We start from the raw sequence: 18,780 nt of genomic DNA, 5'->3' as shown, positions 1-18,780 counted from the left end.
AAGATTATAAGAACTTATATTTTTTTAAAAAAAGGAAAAAACCTCAACTGAGATTAACTCCATTTGCTGCAACAGAAGTACATAATTTTCTGAAACTTGCTTATGGCTTAAGCAGCTGTATTTGATTTTATGTTTATTTAGGCTGTTTTTCTTAAACGCCAAATAAAATTTCACGACTTATTTCCCTATTTGGAACTTAATTCCATTACTTCAGGGTGAAGCTTGATGTACCCTAAGACAGCCATTCTAGTTTAAATGCATACCAGGCTATGGCCTAAGGATTTAGTTGCATGTTACATTTTTATTTGATAGTGAAAACACCTGCAGTTCCTGTCCTGGTTGCTCCTTTCTCCCCATGTCCTAAAGCTTGCCATCCTGTAAGTTGTATATATACAGGTGTTTATGCTAGTGCACTGCAAATCCAATTGCCAAAATCATCTGGGTTAAAAATACCTCTCTTCTCATTTTCCCTCCTGCTTTGTGCGTGAGTGTGTATGGGAGGGTAGTTGCTGCTGAAAAAAATGTAACATGTAGTTATACCCTGAGAGGCATTATGGTCTTATTTTATTCAGTGTCATTTGTAAACATTTGATATGCTGTGTTATTCTCTTGTTTAAACTGCTTAAACTAGGGCAGCTTCATTATTCTTCTGCATTTCTACCAAGGATAATGAATTCTTATCCAGACTAGAATTTGTAAAAGGCTCATTGAGGAGTTCCCACTGTTCAGAAGATTGTCTTTCTTGCACATTTCCAGTATTCTTACTTAACACAAGAAAACAACTGAAATTCTGATGGGCATGACAGAGCTGCCTCTAGTGTACATGATTGACAGAAGTAAAATTTATTTTTATCCTTTTTGAGTAATCTGATATGACCATGAAACAGAGCACAAAATCATTGAAGAGGGAGAAATGCTTCATAAAATGACAGTTGTAAATCATCCTTTTCTGAAAGCTTAAACTTGCACTTCTGTTTTGTGTGTTGCTAAACTTGAGCTATAAGGATGTGTCTTCCCGCTGCTCCACCTTGCTACCTTAATTGTTTTCACAATTTGTACTCTTTTAGTACCATATTTGGTGGCTTACTAGTCAGTTATACTCCTTATAAACTGATGCATTGCTGTGTTTTTTAGGGGTTTTTCGGGTTGTGTTTAAGTTGATATTTAAGCTTGTGGAAAGTGTCTCTGGAGAACTTATAGCTTGCAATGGAAAACTGGAGTTAAATATCCAAGTAGAGAGCTTTAGTGTGGTAATGTACCAACAAGAACTCAAATCGATTCTCTTTTTAAGTGCACAAAAGGAAAACTATGGCTATTCGGTATTTTGGGTTCTTTGTGAAGATTAAGACTCATGAAATTAAAAAATGGAGCTGCGTATGCTTTTTGTTCTTATTTACAGATATTTCTGTGGCATTCTTTATAATGCCATCGTGTTCAGAAAGAGATAATGGTAACTGTCATGACAGAACTGAAGAACAGAAGAAATTGTCGTTCTTTTTAAAGTTTGGGAGTGGAGGCAGATTATATGACTTGCCTGAGAATACACATGATGTCTGTGGCAATGCTCAAGTCTTTCCTCATGCTATTTAAAGGGCTTGATTACTGATCCTGTTTTTGCAGTAGTATTTTTATAAGACCTAGGTCGTGTTGCACTTTCTTAGTACCGTATAACAACTCCTATTGTCTGAACCTGTTTGTTTATGGGCTTACAAACCTAGAATAATAAAGTGGTTTGGATAATTTTGGCACAGGGCTTGTGTTCAGACATTTGATAGTAATTGACCTTCCTTCTGTGGAGAAATCTGGCTTGCTGCACAGCTGCACATATGCATGTGCCAGTACATCATTGAGCAGTGAACAACTGGTGGGCAAGCATTACTGGTCTTGAATGTGCAGTCTGATATGGCAAATAGCGAGCAAAATGTACTTTAGGAGCAGTTGTTCTGGATATTATTTAATTATATTCTCCAGTTAGACAGCTTATGTTGAAGTGTAGTTAGCAGCTTAGTAAGGGATGAGCTAGCGTTGTTTTAATACTGAACAGGAGCTTCTGTAAACTAGTTTGTTTCGAGGGGGTAGCAAATGTACATTCAAAACGACAGACATTCTGGTTCTCATTGATAAAGGATGACACAGACGCCTGATATAAGATTGCCATGGAAGTCTGCAGCTTTATATAGCTTATATGCACTCTGTAAATATAGAGCATCTGCTAACTTTTGTGATCCCTCAACAATAAACCCAATCTCAGCAGGGTAGGGAAGAAGGCTTCTCTAAATTTCTAAAGACTCAGTGGCTACTCCATGCATGGTAGTGTTAAAAGTCTTTAAGTTAAAACAAAGCTGAGTTTCTTTCTATGCTAGCTATCCAGAAGACCTCCTTTGATTGTAAAACAAAATTGGTTTGACGTGGTTTTGTTCTTAGCAAATGTTGACTTCTTGTTTTGTTTCCCTGTCTCCTTTTAAATGCTTACTGGAACAAATAAACTATTAATACCACTTCTAAAACTGAAGTTAAACTTATTAGCTCGTAATTCTTCAGTACTTTTTAACCTTTTATTTAGTCCAGGTTTTTTTACTCTGCATTGCTATTAACTCTGTTAGCAATTTACTCAGTTGGCTTTACTAAAGGAAAAGCATTTAGCACACCTGCCTTTTCAGGGTCATGGCAGGCTTTTGATGTGAATGGCACTGCTTCTCTTGGTCTTTGTATTGTGCTGTGTCTATCCTATCTAGCGTCTTGCCCCCATGTGCTCGTGGTAGTTTTTATGTTCTACCTTAGTAATCTGATGTAGTTTCTGTTTCTTAAATGCTTCTTTCTTATATTTTATGGTCAGTGAAGGCCTCATGACTTGGCCACCTTCACTTCTTTACTGTCTTTTCTCCCCCAGTAGGATTGTTTGGATGGAATAGCTCTCCTATTAAGTAACCAGATTTCCATAACTCAATTTTTTGCCTTGGGCTTCTCCATAACTCTTTTATGCTTTGCACTTGCCTATTGTGAGAATTCCCTGAGTTTGTTTACCCTCTGCTTTCTTGAAGCGCTGTGTTGGATTTTTTTGAGCTATTCTCACTCCTTTCCATCTTAAGGGTTATCAGTTGGTTGTATTTTTCTTTCTTTTTTTCCCCATTTCTTTCACCCAAGTTATATTCATCTTTGTATGTTTTCTAGTTCCTTCAAATTGGTTAGAGGGCTCTTCCAGATTGGATTCTCTCTACAGTCTTTAATAGAACAAAAATAATTATTGGTAAATAGTCTAGCAGAATTAAAGACACGATTTGTAAAGGCCTTAGTAGTTAGTGTTGTCCTTTGTATGAGCAACTAACAGGTTATTTTAACACATGACTATAAGGGGGAGGGTTTGTGTGTGCAAACTAAAATAAACCTACCTGTTTATTGATCGTGTCTGAAAATAGATTGGGTAATTTAGACTTCAGAATACGTTGTTTCCACAGTCCTAAGCATGCTTTTGGGATTTGGTGTTCATTAGATGTGTAGTTCTTAATCTAGGTTTCTAGCTTCCTGTTTTTTGAGTGTGTGCATGTATGCTGCTGGGGAGGGGTAATGGGACTCATTAGAAGTTGTTTGTCGTGGAGAGGGACCGAAGAAGCTGGAGTCAGAAGGGTGCTCCCCTGCCTTCTTCATCTCTTCCCCAGTTTTTCCCAGCTGGTGTTGATAATTCTGTGCTAGTCTGATCTCTCCACCTCAGCTCCATGAAACTTAAATTTTGAATGTACATCTGGTTTTTGTAAATCCCAGTGACATTGAAAGTGGACAAATTGTCTTAAATATTTTAAGATTTCTCGATTATTGCTGCAAGAGAAATAAGGCTCTTTGCAATGGTGAGAGTTTTAGCACAAACAATGTGCTGCTACTGTTCCTAAAGCCGTTAATGACAGTAAATCGTTACACACAGGCCTTGAAGACTTCCAACTGTTGTTTTCCTATAACATTTTTATTATTATTTCAACATTTCTGTAACTGTTTTATTTCTTAAGTTTTGAGTAGCTGGATAATTGCTTTTATTAGGATTGCCTTTTTCCTCCCTTGACCTACACTTCTCATACTAATATGGAGTTAGGAAACAAGGACATCTGTGATCTTGGACATGAATATACCAATAGATGTGGAAAACCTGTAACTAACTACTGTCTGCATTTCATGTTTTGTGATGAGAAACAGCAAAAAGAAAGACCCCCAATTAAAGTTTTAAAAAATGTTTGTTATCCTAGTGAAAGGATAGGGAAATGCAGTTTTGACAGTGTTCAAAGTAGTGAGCTTGTGTTAATTATTTGTATGATATACAAAATAGTCCTTCCTGAGTATCCTGATCCTTTTAGTGTAGGCATATTTAGAAATTACCCTATACTGATTTTTTGTGCTCTTAACACATATAATAGTAGTTAATTATATAATTATATAATATGGGTAATTGTTATATATAACTATATGTAATATATATAAAATCACACAGTGCTTTTTTAGTACTAGTCTTAAATGCAATTTTGTGCTTCCTTTAATAGATAGATTACTAATAGAGCTGCTCCCTGCCCATGAACCTTCAGTCTTCTTTTTTTTTTTTTTTTTCCTTTAAAAGTCTGAGGAACATAGTCTGTTCCTTGGCAACAGTATGCTTTCTCTCCGTTTGAAAATGCTTCCTTGTTGTCTCTGAGGAGATGCTGTTTTGTTTTGTTTCTGTTTTAGTTAATTTTAAGCTGATTGCTATTAGTGAAACTGATAATAGAATTACTTCATTAACATACTAATTTTTTTCATCATGGAAAGGCCTAAAATACATGGCTTCCTGTCTGGATATTTTATCTGATTGTGAGAGAGACTAGATTTATTTTAAAACCAGTATCAATAGTCTACTGATACTCAGGACAAAAACTATTTAAAAAAAAAAAAAAAAAGAGCTAATACCCAACGATGCAATTAATGTCATCCAGTCTGGATTTATGGAAAATAATTGTATGAACATGATGTCTCATCGTCACATTTGACACAGGAGCATCTTAGTTTGCAGAAGCATTTATGCTTCTGCATAATATTCCCCTACTACTGAAAAAAATACTTTAAAAAAAAAAACAACACCCACATGCAAAGCACTAGAAACTGTATAATTTTAATGGTGAAGTTAAATGTCAGTGATGGGTCATAAGCTCTCAAAGTGATTCAGCATTAAAACAAATTACTCTGGTTGTAGAGACAATATTGTTAACAGATTTTGAGACTAGTTTCAGTGTCTAGTGCGGATGGTCCAAGTACATTTAATTTCATCTGCTAGGAGATGATAGGCTAGTGAACTACCTGAGGTCTCCTGCATACTTACTTTCTATAATTATAGAGGGAAGGCTCTATTTTACAAGGGGAAAGAAACAAGAGTGGAAGCATAGTGGTTATGAAATAAGAAAAAAGCTGTGTTTTCTACTCGTTTCAGACAAATGTCTCATACTGGCAGTTAATTCAATATTGAGAATTGGGGCAAGAAAATCTGCTTCAGTTCTGTGAGACAAAGCTGCTGATTTTGTTAACTGGACTTGCACTCCCTTTCAATTGCTTGTTTTTCTTTGGAATATTTCCTGTGTTTTGGATAAGTTAGTGAGATCTGAGAATATTTTGGTTTGCCTTTTTTATGCTGAACAACTTGTGCTCAAACTTCATAAGACTGCACTTGAAAAATGCTGTTCTGTGGGATGGGCACTTGAGAGTTTTCTAAGCAACCAAAAAAGATCTTTGGAATAAGATTCTTCATAATATCTTTAATAATATTCTTTGTTAGGCCTCTTTTGATTGAATGTTTTTAGTTGTTTATAATGTTAATTGAAGTTTGAGTCACTGTAAGATGCTTTTTAGTGTTAAAGGAGATAAATATTATGTATGCGGTATTCGGGTGCTTGTAAGTATTGACTAGTGGGCTTGCAGAAAGTATCATAGTCCTATTCATGTCAAAAAGATTAATTTTTAATGGATTATTACTAAAAATGTTTGATTACGAATGGAATGTAGTTATGAAAGATAGTTTGAATTGAGTGTTCCAGCTTAGATCCTTTCAAGATTTTAAACCCATTTTCTGCGTGTATTATATTTTCAACCACTGAAGATGTGTATAAACTGTGGAATCTGGTTGAAAACAAGATTTAAGACAGAAAACTATGCTGTAGTCATATTTAGCTGTAAATATGGCTGGGGAAAAATTAAAATTAAGAATGAGCTGTATTTTGTGTGGCTAGTGTAATAGGAAATGTCTAGGATGTTGAAAACAGGCCATACCTGGGAAAAAAAAAATATTTTTTAATGGCATTTTCCAAGTATTGCATTCTGACTCTGTTCCTCTTTTTTTTTTTTTTTTACTTTTGTTTTCAGATCTTGAGTCAGATGACTGTGCGTCCATATACATCTTTAACGTAGACCAACCATCATCCTCTGTAAATCAGCCAATTTGTATTCCTCGCCATGGATTGCAGTCTCACTCCTGTCCTCTGTCACCACCTACAAGACTTCAGAGTCATAAGAACTATGAAGGAACTTGTGAGGTACCAGAATCCAAATATAGTCCACTAGGTGGACCCAAACCCTTTGAATGCCCTAGTATTCAAATTACATCTATTTCACCTAACTGTCATCAAGGGATTGAAGCCAATGAAGATGAATTGCACACAAATGGCACAGAAAATGAGTATATGGAAAGGCCTTCACGGGACCATCTCTATCTTCCTCTTGAGCCATCATATAGGGAATCATCCCTTAGTCCAAGCCCTGCCAGCAGCATTTCGTCCAGAAGTTGGTTTTCAGATGCTTCCTCTTGTGAATCCATTTCCCATGTTTATGATGATGTAGACTCAGAGCTAAATGAAGCAGCTGCTCGATTTACCCTTGGCTCTCCTTTGGCATCTCCTGGTGGTTCTCCAAGAGGTCCCAGTGATGAATCTTGGCAGCAGCCTTATGGATTTGGGCATGCCTTGTCACCTAGACAGTCTCCCTGTCATTCTCCTAGAACTAGTATTACAGATGAAAATTGGCTAAGCCCTAGACCAACATCAAGGCCCTCATCAAGACCTACATCCCCCTGTGGGAAACGACGACACTCCAGTGCTGAGATTTGCTATGCTGGTTCTCTCTCTCCTCACCATTCTCCAACTCCATCACCTGGCCATTCTCCCAGAGGAAGCATAACAGAAGACACGTGGCTAAACACTTCCATCCATAACGTACAAGGCCTTAATTCTGGCCTTTCACCATTTCAGTGTTGTACAGAGACTGATATTCCTCTAAAAACAAGAAAGACCTCAGAGGATCAGACTGCCACTTTATCTGGAAAAATAGATATCTGTCCTGAAGAACAGGGTAACTTATCGACGTCCCTTGAAACTGGAGTAGATGACTGCTCTGGATCTCAACACACCTTGAAAAAAGATTTGCCCGGAGACCAATTTCTTTCTGTTCCTTCGCACTTCACTTGGAACAAACCAAAGCCTGGTCATACTCCTATATTTCGGTAAGTGATTAGAAAGTCCTTCAGAAGGCTTCCCTCCCGTTTTTCCCTTCCTATGCATCTTAAATAGACATATAAATGTGCTTATGTTTCAGTGATGCATTAAGACTTCTTAAAGAAAACTTCTTGTAGGCAGGTAGATGATATAATTAGGAAAAAACAAGTTGAGATACCAAATACCCATCTTTTTCTTCTCTTAAAAATACAGTAGATGGATTGTAACATAGGATTAGTTCTATTTGAATAAAGTTTGTTTGCATACATGCAGAACCCAGCTGAATCAAATGTCTGCAGATTTTGTGCACGCTTTTTGGTTCCATCTAATCTGAGCAGTTAAGGTTTGAATTCATATAGCTAAAGAAACATGACTTACATGATTTTATAAAACTGTGAGACCACAAAAGAGGTGGGGAGTTTATTTGCTTTTGGTTTTACTTGCTGCTTTGGGCTGATAGAATTCTAGGAGTAGAGAGGAGAAAATAAATTTGCATGCCATACTGAAAATCATCCAGAAGGAATTGATTTCTGGGCTGTAGTTCGAAGGGTATTTCCACCATCCTGGTGCTAAGTTAACTAGCTCTTTTCCTTTTGTAGTCCTGTCATGTGCTAGCAGGATGATTTGAGGAGGCTCAGAAGAGGGAACTAGTTCGGTTGAGGGAAAAATTCACCCTCCTTCCCATTCTGTTACTTTTTAGATGGAGCAGTTCTGTGATCTTTTCAACCATATAGCTTCTGGAATCACTTTGCCAGTGCAACGCAGTGGGTGGAGTAGAAATGAGAACTCCTGAAGCAGCATTGCTGCTGAATGGACAGATACTGTGATTACTCAGCTCAGGTTATCCATTTGATTCCTGAATCATCATCTTGTTCTACTAGGTTTTAAAACTAAGGGGTAGGGAGGTACTGGGAGGAAGGAGCTGCGAACATTTTTTGTGTGGACCTTTTGTAAGAAAGGTACATTAGATTAATATCTGTTAAGCACAATTATCCATATAAAAGCTATATTATAGGTTTAAATGTCAGTGCTTCCATGCTAGTCTCTACTGATTTTAAAATAACTTTGATTAAAATGTTATCATTCTGTCCACAGGCAATACTTAAGATTTGCTCTTCAAGGATGTAGTGGATGAAGCAATTCCTCTTTCGGGGGTGGGGAAGATAGGGTAGGATTCTCCACATACATGCTTTATTTTGAAAACAGCAAAGCTTAAATCCTAAAAGTTAATGACAAAATATAATGTTCTTCTCATTGCAAAGTCATCTTTGCAAAGCACTTGTTTTCACACTCTGTATTTTTAATTTTAGAAAGAATGGCTTAGAAAATATTCATGGCTTTAACATTTTCCTCCCCCTACCACCTCTTCCCTCAAAGTAAGTGAAGCAAAATAGAGAAAGAAAAGTTTCTGACCCATCTTCAGAGATGCCCTATAGGAGACTTTTTTCCCCTGGCTCTTAGAGTTTTAAATTCTTAGCAGAAAACTAGAATTAACTATTACCCAGTAAGCCAATTTTACTGAAGAGGTGTTCTTTTCAGGGACCTCCCTCAAAAGCACAACCTGTTGAAAAGCGGATGCTGGCTTTCATGGCAACATGCTAGTTTTTATGTAACTCCCCTTTCTAGTGTCTTTTTCAGATTCAGTTATCATTCTTGCATCATTTTAACATCTTGATGTATTATTTCCTGATGACTTGTCAGATGAACAAGCCTGTAGAAAAAATGTTTTCGAACACTTGTTCTCATTCTCTGTTGGGTACATGAATATTCTCAGGGGTGTCTGTCTTGTGGAATATAGAAGCACTCAATCACCTTTTAAAGATTGCTAGAGCTGACCCTTTCCATGCACATTTTAGGCAGAGAACTAACAGAGAAAATTCAGCTGTAACTTTTACTATTGAGTACCTAAGAAGGAAGTTACAAACACAAATGGGTGAAATATAAACCAATACTTTCAGGGTACAGTGAAACATTCTTACAAATGGAAGATAAGTGACCCATAGCTTTAAGAACTTCCCAAAGGATAACTTCTAATGGGTACTATGAAATAGACTTCAGTGTTCATCTGAGTTCTAACAATGAACTTTTCAGTTTTACTGCTGAACATATTCCTATGTGTTGATAGATCAGTGTCACACAGGAGGCTCATTTTTATTAATACAAAACTTCTGTTAATTTTAAAACTAAGTTTTGTATAAATCCTTTAGAAGTTGTCAACTAGCTTAGATTGTTAATATCTAAATATATTTAAGTGATGCTCATTCAGCCATTTTGTCATTTTTGCATAATTGTATAACCACAGATTTTAATTTCTCCTCTCCTCAGAAAGATACTGATTTTAGTGAGTAGCAGTGATTTTTTTCTTTTTCTTTTCTTTAATGTCCTTCTGTATAACTGTTTATGAATGTGAAGTTTAACAGTAAGGATACAAAGCTGCTAGCTGGAAAATTCTGTTTTACCAGTCTGAAACTACTGCGTTGACAGATACGTTAACTGTCTTTGAAGTGTTTGTGTTTTTTTTTTAATTCTGTTGCAGTCTGCTCATCTGTTAATAAAAGGTGTTCAGTCTATTGCTAGAATCTTTTCATTCTAACAAAAACATGATAACTATTTTTCCTTAATTGTGTATTTTGGAATTGTATTATATTTATGTAGGATACTCGGCAGTCCTACCTTGGCATTTTTGTTAGCTCACAGCCTAACATAGTTCATAAAAGATGAGCACTACTGAGAGGTAAAAGCACATGAACATACAGGCATGTGGGAAGATGGCGTGTGGATCTATGGTTCTTTTTGGGATGACCAAAATAGTTACAAAAACAGATATTCAGTTAAACCTGCTGCTTCTTGTAGTGGGGAGAACTGAGCAGAACTGAATAAAAATCGATTTTACTGCTTTCTGCATTACTGCATTAAGAAGTAAAAATTTTTTTTTTATGTCAGAATTTATTTAGAAGCTGGCACTGAAGAACTTCTCTAAATAGAAAATGGGCAATTATGCAGAAGACAATAAAGACTACACCTATTCACAAGTAAACTAAATAAAACTATTAAGCTGTATACATTTGCTGCCAAAAATGTAGTCTGACTATTGAATTAGTGGAAATGGCTGCATTGGCAGCTGTATCCTCAGTGAAATGGTCAATTACTTAGCAGTTGTAGCCTGTTCCACAGGTGCTATGAGAATATGCATCTTCAGTATATTAAAACATTTCATTCTGTCATATAATCTTTTGTAAATTTTATGCTTATGAAGTAGGGGAGCCAAGTTTACTCTTATGTTTTATGAATAAAAATGAAATGCAAGAAGATCCACTGTTTCTTAAATAGTTTGACAGTGACCAACAGTGAGTGCCTTCAGTTGTCGTAAAGAGCTAGATATTAATTGCAATTTATATCTTTATTACATATTATATACAGTAATATATTAATTGTGATATAAATTACAATATATATTACAATTAATATGCTTTTTAAATGTCTTGATTGTATTGCCAAGTACAAAGTAGCACATGAAGTAAACTAGAGTATTGATTCCAAGCATATGAAGTGACTCTGACAAGTGTGCACACTCAGCTGCAGTAAACTGACTCCCTGGTAGAAGTGGGGATAACTTGCCTCACATGTGACATGGTGTGAAATGGGCAGATAGCACCTTCTTTTCTGATTGCTATCTAATGCTTTGTAAATCTGTAATCTAGTTTATCTGTCAAGTCCTGACCATGTTTTCCTTCTTTCTTCTATGTTCAGTAAGTGTGCAATACTTAACAAAATTTTAAAATGTGTAATATGCTTTTGAGCATTTTAGTCATATTTCAGATGCCATCCAAACAATTTTGTTAGATGACAGCTTGTTAGTTGGTCACAGAAACCCATAATCTGCCCATGTGTAGCATATGAAAAATGTATGTATATTATGTGCCTTGAGTCACATTTCTGCTTCCTTGTCAAAGATAAGTCTAGACAAGTGACAATGGACAGAATTGTTGCTCCCAGTGCAACAATTCTTTTCAAATAGGTAAAAAGGAACTAGGTAGTGTCTTCTGTATCTAGGAATAGCAAAGGTATCTGTCGATGATGGCATTAACCAAGTACCTTGGTAGATGAGTGCTCTTTCGATGGCAGATTAAATTGGTCATTTTACAGAATATTCAGCAATGAAGTTATTTGATAATTTTATTTATCACATTGTTACTCTTGTTACTGTTGTTTTAGATACCTCTTTCTTCCACCCCCCAGCCTCCCCCAGGATGATGGATAAGAAATTGCTTTATCTGTGTGTCTCATGTTTCCCTCCCCTCCACTTGGAAAATCCCTTTCTTTTGGGGATCTTAGTGTAGTGATAGTAGATCTGACATCCCCATTTGCTTATTACCCCAACATTTCATGAAGATGCTGGTTTTATGACTTTCTTGCACATCTACTGTTAGAGCTTCAGTTTTACTCACAGAAAAAACTCAAGTTTTTTTTCACTGAATCTCTTTAAAAGACCTATTTCTAGGCTTTTGCATAAAGTTATTTCAGATTCTTTTGTTAATTGGATTCTCTTTTTCTTTCATTCCTTTCCCAAATTCTGTATTGGCTGTTGGAAGGGAAACATAGATGCTTCAAGTTCACTTTCTTATTTAGATAGCCTATGTCAGTATAGGTTATAAATAGTCTAGAAGAATACCAGAGAAAGTGTTTCTTCCTAGAGTCTATTCATATTCAAGTATCTAAATTTGATCCGCTTGCTCACACTGAGGCACCATCTGAAAGGGGTTAGTATGCTCATGTGAATGACCTTAAGTGTATCCATAAGTCTTTGAAACTTTGTGAAATTTCTATTTAGTAGGTATTTAGTAAATATTTATGAAACCTTGTAATACTGGGAAGCTTTTCAAGACTGATCCCTTTTATTAAAATTTTCTTGTTTAGATTCCAGTCAGCCTCCTTGAGGACAAAGCTGCTGTATTAGAAAGATGAGTAGCAAATAGTGTTTTGAAGTGATATGTTTACTGGTTTTACAGAAATTAATGCTCTCAGTTACAATGTATATAGCTCTTCTGTTCTGATCCATCTCCCTGGAACAGGTTCACAGTTGTAAGGTTTCCAGAAAGTGAAAAAAAAAAAAAAAAAAATCAGTTTGTTTTACAATACTTTTTTAAAAACTTGATCAAGGGGAATAAAAAGAGTATAGGGATGACCCAGAAACCTCTACTGAGCAATCAATATAATATAATGTTTTTGGTGAGGACTTGTCACTAGAAGTACAATTCATAAGAGATGAGCAACATTTATGGTGTTAACAACTGTGGTTACAGTGTTCTGGAGCTAACAACCGTCACAGACATGGCCAGCGCTGAAATAGGTAACATGGGATATTTTGTTAGAAGAGTGGTCAATGATGATGCAATTGAAAATGGTGGGGGTTCTGTTATTTTTGCTTTTAGGTTTGTTGTTTTGTTTTCTTCTGCTTTAAACTTACGACTTCTAACATGAATGGCTAGCGGAACAGTATGTTTTAGGTTCTGTAAAGTAGATCTTGAGAATCTAATTTGTATCTCAAGCAAATAGGCAGTTTGTAGGGTAGTAAACTTAATGAGTCATTCATTTTTTCTTTCTTTCTTTAACCCCTGAAGTATTTGATGGGAACAAATGGTGGGTTTGTGTCTGGTACATAACCAGGCAATATTTATTAATGGGCAAAAATCTTGAAATAAAACCTACTTTCTCTTACTGTGTCTTCCCTCATGGAATTCTTAGAGACTTACACATTGATTTAAAAACTACTGTATAAACTGATGTTTGGATTGCTGTGTCACAAATTTAATCTAGAGCACTGAGAAGTGACGGGATATCAAGTAGTTTCTTTGTTCCAGTGGTGATGAACAAACAGGCTTTGATAGATGTATTTACAGTTCAGGAATCTCTTTAGTGATGGATACTTAATGGCAACTTGAGGATATTTTACCTGCAATTATCTGGCAGTTACTGCTGGAAACTAGAATTGCTGACAATGTTGCTTGCTCTCTCAGGAAAAAAATAGTTTAAATATAGTGGTAGATGGCCGACTGCTTGGAAAAGTTGTTTCTCTTCTCTGAATCCTTCTCTTGCAAGTCTGGGGAGTAGAAAGGAACAGAATTATGTTCTATTTTTAACATAACTGTTGGGACTTTTGGTCTTAGTTTTAAGAAGAATAAATCTTTCAATGTGAGTGGACTATAGGCAAAATTATTCTGCTAAGTAGTTATTGTCTTATTTTGATAAATAGAAATAACACCAGCTATGCTAGTTAGCAAAACTTTAAAGTGAAAATATTTGCAAATCGCTGACTTTGAAGATAAGGACACCCTTATGTAAGACAAGCAAGAGAACTTTGAGCCTCTTAGATTTTTAATAAGCTAGGCTATTGCTGTGATGTTTACACACCATTAGTGAATCCAGAGAAATTCGGGTAGTGTTTAATACGGGATCTTTGTGCTGTACATGTGATTCAGCTCTTACTTTGTTCTGAAATGATAGAGTATAGATTTTACTTGGCAGTATACTGTATCAGTACTCTGAAAGCACAGTTAAAATGGTGCATCTGCTAGTAGCAGAACAGTGATATTTTGAACGTAAACAGTATTTTAAAAAATCTGTTGATAAGCCACTGCGGCAACTGGAATGGCCCCAAAATTCTTAACTCCAAAATTACTCCACCAGGGAAAATGTTGCTTTGTTCTAGGTAGTGAAGAGCAACCACAGCATTATTTTGGCTCTCCAAGCATTCTGGAAAAGGACGGTAGTAGTGGATCACAGTTACAATTTGAGATTCTCAGTGGTTTGCTGTGTTGCAACTTTGACTTGCCACAGGATACACTGTTGGTTAATCTCTGCAAAAATTTGGGATGAGGAAAAGATGTGGAATATCCATTGTATGGTCAGTGATCTTTTTCCCACAGTGACAGATTTTGATGTGTTGGGAGGAGCTGTAACTAGAAAATGTTATTTTTGCTGCAACTAAGAAATAATAATTAAAAAAAAATCACTCTAGGAGATCTGTGAATCTCAACCAACGAAGGAAATAAGAACTTTCACAAGCATCTTGAGATCCTAGTGGATATCTTTAAAAGTTTATTAGTAGAATTAGTGACTACAAAAAGGTGGGAACATATTCATACAGAGTGGCTAAAATGAGTTCTTATATCAGTTCCACCTGTGTTCAAAAACTTTCTAAGCAAGGAGTCCGGGAGAACATTAGACTAAAACTGAGCTAATAGCACATGTGCTTCAGCTGAGGTACCAATGTTAGCAGTTTGTCTGCACAGAGCCCCAGCTATTTGTCCAATGAATTACCCAGGAAGAGTGCTACAAATGAAAGGTAACTGTTTTAATTTACCTGGATTATTTTTAGTGGCTGTTATAAGCTTTGTCCTTCCTTCTGTCCCACATGTACTGCTGTAGGGCCACAGTCAAATGCAAACAAGCAATCTTGTTTCTGGGGTTTGTTTCTTCCTGTGCCAGAGAGGCATAGTCAGCTCGTGAGCTGGATCCTGACTTCCGCAGTCTGAATACTGAAGTTCATATAGACACATTTGGCTGTCCTTATGCTGAACATTAGGTGTTTCCTTATCAATTTGTGCAGCCTGAGTCAGTTCTGTTTTAGAGATAATGGTTGCAGAGGAAGAAGGTATCTGTTAAATTAACATTGATAAGATTATCACTTCAGTGATAATTTTAAATGCAATGGCTTCTGCTGAGGATGCTACTGAACGGTTCCTTCTTTATTTCTGAGTTTCCTTTAATAGCTGCTGTTCTCTGAAGCGTTTAATCTTGATGCGATAGGAGTATGAGCTTTTGAAGGCTTGCATTGATCAGATTATAAAACTCTCTTGGTATTACTGGAAGAACATTTGTAGGTTTACAGATTGGGGCTGTTTCAACAACATGCTAAGATTTGATTTAATTAAAGTTTTTGAATGACTGTCACTCATTATTTCTGTTTCCTGACATGTTATTTGGTGCTTTACTAGTAGGTTACTGTATTGTTAATAAGGTTTTTACTCATTTAAGGAAAACAAAAAATTAGAGAAATTTCTGTAAAAGACTAAGTCACAAGCTATTGTAACAGTAATTTGGTGGTGAAGTGGGTAGAATTTTGCATGAAACGTGGAAGTGTCTACAAATGCATTCCCCATCAAGTCTGAAAAGTGAGGAGTTTTAAATAACAAATTAAAATTATTTTAATCTTTTGATCCTAAATGACTTGAAAGAACCCCACAGTCAGTAGCTGATCTGGATTCTGGGTTCTGAATGCAAAGTTAGGTGGCTTTATCAATAATGCAAATGCTATTGTGCTGTGTGTAAGCTGGGGGAGAGGGAAATCTTTTTGTAACACCAAATTTTTGCTCATTTCTGAAGCAGCTGAGCTTCTTATTCTTAAACATGTTCCACATATTTTAAGAGTAATGCAGCTCTAAATTTTGAACTTATGTACGTTCTGAACTATCAGAGATCATTGGAGTTCAATGCATTTTACAGCTGATAAACAAAATAACTGTGGTGAGTTAAAAGTCTAGCAGTTTTACTGCTGATCCTCACCTAATAGTGTAGACTGGACAATGTTTTCTTGAGAACAGATCCTTAAATGCAGTAAAGCTAGCAGCTTCAGACTTACTTTCCCATGTGCAGCATCTGATACAAAAATAGCATTGCTTCATATTGAAAAGTGTTCAAAATACATGCAAACTTGTTACCTCTTGCCCCTCAAACACTGACATGATTATTCTGTTTTGATGTTGAATTTCTATGTAGTGTAAAAAAAAAAAAAAAAAAAAAACCAACAACAAAAAACCCACACCACAACCTCCCCCCCAAAAAAAACAACCAACCAAAAAAACCCACAAAAAAACCCCAACCAAGCATTTGTAGACTGTATTCTGATATTTTTTTAATTTATTTAGCGTCCAAGCTTGTGGGTTCATGTGACTTTCAGAAGGTGACTGTGCTGGCTAGGAAGTTCCCACTTTGCCTCTCTCCCACTAGTTCTGTTTGAAAAAGCTGTATAGACAACTGGGTCTCTGGTAAATGAATAGGATTCAAAAATTTACCTTTCAAAATGAGTTAGATAACTGATCTCAAAATAAAGTTAGATCACTGATCCAGTTTAATGTGTATCTCTACAGCATTTGTCTCAAAGTGAAAGGGTGATGTGGAAGCAGAAATGCATTAAACTGATATCCTCACAGGGCAGAAAGATGCATGACAGTGTACCCTCAAACTTTTTAAGATTCCACTGCTGCTGAGAAGTTGAGAGTGATGGAAACAGCAAGAAGAATATTTAGAGAGAAACAACAGTTTGGGTATCCAACATCAAACTCCAAAGGGAAGCAGCAGTAACTCTCTAGCCAGCTACATCTAGAAAACATCAGTTTGATGCAGCACAGCCTCAAAGGCTATGTAATGTATTTGGAAAACTGTGTTTTGAAAGCTTTCCAATTTTTTGATGTTTTAGGCATCTGCATATGCGTTGTGTGCTTGCTTGCTCTCTCATGCTGATATTTTCTATTTGTTTTCAAAGAATGACAAAATCTTGAGACTTGGTTATTTTCCTGTCTCTGTGTTTGTTCTAGTATTCCAAATATTTTTTTAGGAGATAATGGGAGTCTGATACAGCTTGTGCTGCGTTTTTATTAGTTAATTGCAGAAGGAGTAAACCTCTCTGAGAAGCTATATGGAGAGTGGTCACAAGCAACAAATACTTTTTTTTCTTGACCGAGTTTAATAATAAACTTTCAGTAATACCTCCTAGTAATTGGTATATAGTTGTGGTGTGCATGTTATACCAAGTTCTCTTAGGGACCATGTCTGTTCACTGTGTATATCGGCTGTTTTGACATAGAATATTTGGTTATATGCGGGGGGAAAGGTTTCCAGAAACAGTGAAGAAAAATTTCTTGCATGCTACATTTCTTTTTTAAACTCTTTTTAGTATCTTCTAATCCTGACGTTTTCTTTCCTTTTTCAGACTGAAGACTCGAGTCCTCTTCTCCTTCAGTAGCTATAAAAGTGAATGGCAAGGTCTAGTTGATAGCCAATAGTAGCATTTAGGCAGTACAACTCTGCCTGCGGGAGGTATCTGGAAGGATTGGGCTTATACTGCATTCCTGTCAGTTTCCTCTTTTATTGCTGACATCACCAGTCCTCTCCTACCCAGTAAATACTATTGCTGTGGAAGGACCAGTCATCAGACCTCCTTACTGGGGGAAGAAGAGTCTTTGCTGTGCACTGAATGCTTGTGGAGATGATCTATTTCTCCTGTTTCTTCCTTTCAGTAAGAAGAAAGGGTAATACTCTTGTTCCTGCCATTGCCTTCAGGCGCTTCAGGAGATAAGGCTTATATTATAATGTTAACTCTCTTCTGAAGCGCACAGTAGCGGTACTCCATGAAGCAGCAGGTCAACAGGCTTGTAGGTTGTCCTCCTGTGGGAGGAGGCCAGCAAGCAGTGCCGTTTCTTCTCCCTCTTTTCCACACTTAGTGACAGTGATTTTTGTAGTAAAAGGTAGATGTATGGTGCTGCAGGCTGAGCCCAAGTCCGTCCAGATACTTGCTAAAGGCAGAGCTTTCTTTTCTTTTTTGTTCAGTCCAAACATTATCTTCTTTCTCAACTGTGGATGTGTTTTATAGGTCTCAGCTAAATTCTTCAGAAGGTATAATTTATCTTTCTTCAACCCGTGGCTATTCATGTTTGTGGAAATTTGCATGGCTTCGGATTGGTGGTGGGGTTTTTCCTGCCTTCTTGTAAAGCGGAAAGAAATGGAATTGAGCTTTCTCAGATGATGATACAAACCAATATTTGTCCATCTCTTTAAAACCAACTTGCTTTCCCTGTTGGTCAGAGTAAAGTAGTCCAAAACTATTTTAATAGAAGTTTAAACATTTTTATTGTAAATGTTCTTGTTTGGTACACAATGCTATAAACGTTCACTTTTAAATGTTCATAAATTAATTTTCTCTACCAGGTAATTACTTGAATCTGACTGTTCATTTTATTAAAATCATAAGTCTATAAATCTATGCAGGTAAAAGGGTAGGTATGACAACATTGGTGATATCATGTGGCTTACTTCCCTTTGAGGTTCTTCCATATTACTTCTACTGTGGCATTTTGTTCTTCTTCCCTAGAGTGACTTTGGTACTCTGTGTAAGGGTATATATAATCTGTGCATAAACTAAGCATGTACTTTAGGTGTCTTTGTTGTCTGTTGCAGCAAGTCTTTATGCTTAGATAGGACTACTAGCTTTAAAATTTTGGATCATCATATA

At 36.3% G+C, this 18,780-nt stretch overlaps 1 protein-coding gene across 3 annotated transcripts in view; it reads left to right on the top strand.

Moving 5' to 3' along the window:
• The window catches only part of NFATC3 (nuclear factor of activated T cells 3), a 76,242-nt gene that overhangs the window by 10,855 nt on the left and 46,607 nt on the right, over window positions 1-18,780 (top strand). For all 3 annotated transcript variants that reach the window (XM_072871867.1, XM_072871865.1, XM_072871864.1), the window contains exon 2: window positions 6,367-7,498. In XM_072871867.1, coding sequence (XP_072727968.1) covers window positions 6,367-7,498 — 1,132 coding nt within the window. The remainder of the gene's footprint in view (window positions 1-6,366; window positions 7,499-18,780) is intronic.

The sequence above is a fragment of the Ciconia boyciana genome, chromosome 9 (genome assembly GCF_034638445.1).
Source record: "Ciconia boyciana chromosome 9, ASM3463844v1, whole genome shotgun sequence".
Taxonomy (NCBI): domain Eukaryota; kingdom Metazoa; phylum Chordata; class Aves; order Ciconiiformes; family Ciconiidae; genus Ciconia; species Ciconia boyciana.
This window is presented reverse-complemented; position numbering and strand designations above follow the sequence as displayed.